We start from the raw sequence: 3,464 nt of genomic DNA, 5'->3' as shown, positions 1-3,464 counted from the left end.
GATGTCCATGGGGAAATAAGGCTATTTCTCTACTCGTAAACTAAACGGCATCGTGGCTGGTTGTCTTGTCCCGAGGCCAACTGACAGTCTGGCCACAACCCAATTAAACCCTCGTCACCTGGACAACACAAGATTCAGCACCCAGGCATGGCACTGTTTAACTTACTGGTACGAATAGAGCCCCAGTGCCCCAAATACCTCTTCCTTAGCAGAAAGAAAGAATACTTAGTGAGCTTTGAAGTGGAGAGGGAGGCATCACCGTGGGGTTACGTACTATGGGAGACAGAGGACTGAACTCAGCTCCAGAGTCCCTTGCTGGTCCCCAGCCCCATGTGGCTATGAACCCCTTCGTGATGTTAATTTGTTTCTCCCACGGAGACCTGTGGAGGCAGATGAATTTTTTGTCTTCTCTGCATCGACTTCAGCTCTGTGTGGAAACCTCAAGTCTTGAAGCCTCATTGCATCTTCCCAGGCAAGGCAGAGCCTCATCGGCTTCTGGTTCACATCACGTTTGGGAACAAAGACATGGGTCCACCACTCAGCCTCCTGAGAGAGGCATCCTGTGAGCTCACATGCACACACACAACAACTGGTGCACACACACAACAACTGGTGCACACACACACAGCTTACAGACATAGTCAGGTACAGGCACGTCAACACAGCCACACAGTTTTCAGCTCAGTGCTGGCTTTCATCTCCTGCTCGTCCCCAGGGCACAGTCACATTCACTCAACCGCAGAGCTCTCTGCTCGGGCACGTGGCGGAGAGCAGAGCTGGGGTGATGGGTTGAGAGATTGTACCACTCTGTCGGGGTCAGAAGTGGTGTTGGCACAGGATGGAGAAGCTAGAGGCACCCACGTTGGCTCTAGACAAACCACCTTGGGTGCCAGGTGTCCCAAGATTGCCATGGCTAGACCTCCTGAGTCCCTGCCCTTGCTGGGCTACGCCACGGGGGTCTCTGCCTTCGGTGCCACGTGCAGCTGTGTGCACTGAAAGGCAAGAAAATATAGCATCCATCTTGTATACTGCCAAGCAGGGAGGGAATTGCATGTGTTTGCTGCAGGTCCAAAACTCATCGCAGCAATATTGGTCCCTTTAATTTTATAGTCACTCGTTATGTTCATTACACAAAAGTCCCTTTTCTCCTCTTGAAGTTCCTTTCTCTGATGGATGTGTGTTGCTACAGAGGATCCAGGATTTGCTGGTGCTGCTCTTGGGGGAATGTCAGCCTGGGGTGATACCTCTGATATGAGATGTCTGGGGTGTAAGTTACCTCCTTTGCTTTACCGCATGTGGGGTTAACCACACGGTGTCTTGTGGCCACTGCTGACAACAAAATCAGAAACCTGTCTTGCTCTGGGTATAACTTCTAGGGCACACAGGTGACTTCTGGCCAACTGGAGTCTCTATAATGTGCTCATGATCTGCTCATAATCCATACCACCGGCAAAATTAAGCTAGAGTACACTGGACTCAATGGAGCAAGTCAACAGACACATCTTCTCACCACTTCTAGGGGCTGGATACAGTTTAACCCACGGTCTCTCACCTGCTCGCAGGGCTCCTTTCCACTGGAAATCAGCTTCCCACCTGTAATAGCCCCATGGACCATGTGCTTGGGCCAGCAGAAGCTGAGGATTGATGCCCAAGGAGACATTCATGGAAGAGAGTGACTTATTTTCTGAAGAGACGGCTCTAGCCTGGGAGGAGTTGAAGGGGAAGGGAAAAGGGATTTTTGCTTTGCTTTGTGGCTGATCTTTGACCCCCCTCCTTTGATTTCTGAATACAACCAGCCACACTGGAGCTGCGTCCTCTTAGTTACTGTGGGGGGAAGAGAAGGAGAAGGGACGTTGCAAAGGAGCAGGCTAAGTGCACATGTTGGGTTCAGATGCTCTCTATGCTTCCTCAATGCAGGTCCTGTCTTCTCAATGAGCATCTCTGGGCCATCTCAGTGCCCAGCTCTGCTGCTCTACCTTGCCACCAAGACCAGCTGTGGGTTCTCTGTTTGCTCCTGTTCCCTCTGCTCCTCTTTGGCCTCTTTTCACCCAACCATCAGACAGAGAGAGCCCTGGCACTGCCCAGTCCTCTCTCTTTTTCTCCCCCATCCTTCCCTCTTCTTCCCCCCTTCAACACAGCGAGAACCGGCGGGAGTTGATGTTCATCTTGGTGACCCCGATGAGCTTGAGCGGGGTGGAGAGGCTGAAGGAGCTCATGAGGGGGAAATCACAGAAGAGGTCAGAGAGTTCATCCCTTTCCTCCAGCTCGTAGGTAGCATCATTGAGCATGCGCTGGTGCAGGTGACAGGTCTGCTCGATCTTCAGCTTGTTGATTTCGCTGCGAAGACGCATGAGCTGCCTGGCCAGCTGCTGGTCCTGCAGGCGCATTTCTGCCTGAAACACAAGATGGAGGGTGGGGAGGGAAGAAGGTATTGGCAAGGGCACAGAAAATTCATTTGTTGTCCTGCTCCCTGCTAGAGGCTGCACCAAATCATTAGAAATGGAACTCATCTAGAGATGCTATGCCATTGCAAAGAACTGGGAGGGAGACAGGGGTCTTCCAAGCCAGCAGTGCATCCCAGAAAAATAGTAGCTCAGGATCATGAAATTCTAGCATTTAGGGTGTCTGTGCCTGCTCAGGTTTTCAGGAGCATTAGGAAATTGAAATTAAAACCAGCCATGCCAAGGCTGTTGGCTTGGGTATCCATCAGTGCAGCTTCAGAGCCTTCATCTCAACTTTAAGCAAAGCCCAAATTAATTTTGCTCATAAGGGAGCAGCCACAGTGAGAAGGAGCAATTAGAGGTGGAAAGGACCAATTAAAAGAACCCCAGAGAACTGATCCCCAAATACTTGGCCCGGGTTTCCAGCCTACATAAATCAGAGCTGGTTCATGACAGCCAGGAACAGGGACCTCCACATCCCCTGTGGCTTATCTGGCTGATTTGAAGTGGCTCTCAGGATGGGACCTCCGTGTTTTCCCACAGGAGAGAGAACAGCTATCCCTCAGGCTAATGAGCTAAGAGTTTCAGAGAGTTTTTTCCTCCCCTGGCACCTATCTTGGGAAGGTGGAAGATTCAGAAGTGGTGAAAGAAAAAAAAAGAGCTTTTTTTTTTTTTTTATTCCAAGTTATAATTAAGCAGAAAATTTATTGCCACAGGATATTGGGGGTGATGAAGGAAGGAGGTGAACACTTGATGCAAGAATCAGCCTTTTTCTAGGGAACAGAAGCAGGCAGAGCTAGATGAGCAGATGCTGAGAAGACAATCACCGCTTCTCACCCCGCATCCCTCCTCACAGAAAAGTAGCAAACCACAAAAGCTGAAAAGAAAAGAAGGTGGTGGGAGAGAAGCTGAACGGCTTTTAGCAAACCTTGTGGCCTAAATCTCTCTGTAACTGCTGGGAACAAGGAGGGAGCAAAACTGGAAAACAGTCCTATCTCTGCCCCGATGTGATACCCTGCCTAC

At 50.3% G+C, this 3,464-nt stretch overlaps 1 protein-coding gene across 1 annotated transcript in view; it reads right to left on the bottom strand.

Annotated features, from left to right (window-relative positions):
- Positions 1–2,129: 2,129 nt before the first annotated feature.
- The window catches only part of FAM167A (family with sequence similarity 167, member A), a 10,473-nt gene continuing 9,138 nt past the window's right edge, over positions 2,130–3,464 (bottom strand). Inside the window, exon 2 of the mRNA XM_009704817.1 lies at positions 2,130–2,393. Within this exon, the coding sequence (XP_009703119.1) occupies positions 2,130–2,393 (264 nt within the window). The remainder of the gene's footprint in view (positions 2,394–3,464) is intronic.

This window comes from Cariama cristata, unplaced genomic scaffold (assembly GCF_000690535.1).
Source record: "Cariama cristata isolate BGI_N322 unplaced genomic scaffold, ASM69053v1 scaffold8837, whole genome shotgun sequence".
In the NCBI taxonomy this organism is placed as follows: domain Eukaryota; kingdom Metazoa; phylum Chordata; class Aves; order Cariamiformes; family Cariamidae; genus Cariama; species Cariama cristata.
The sequence above is the reverse complement of the archived record's forward strand: the minus strand, read 5'-3'. Positions and strand labels throughout refer to the sequence as shown.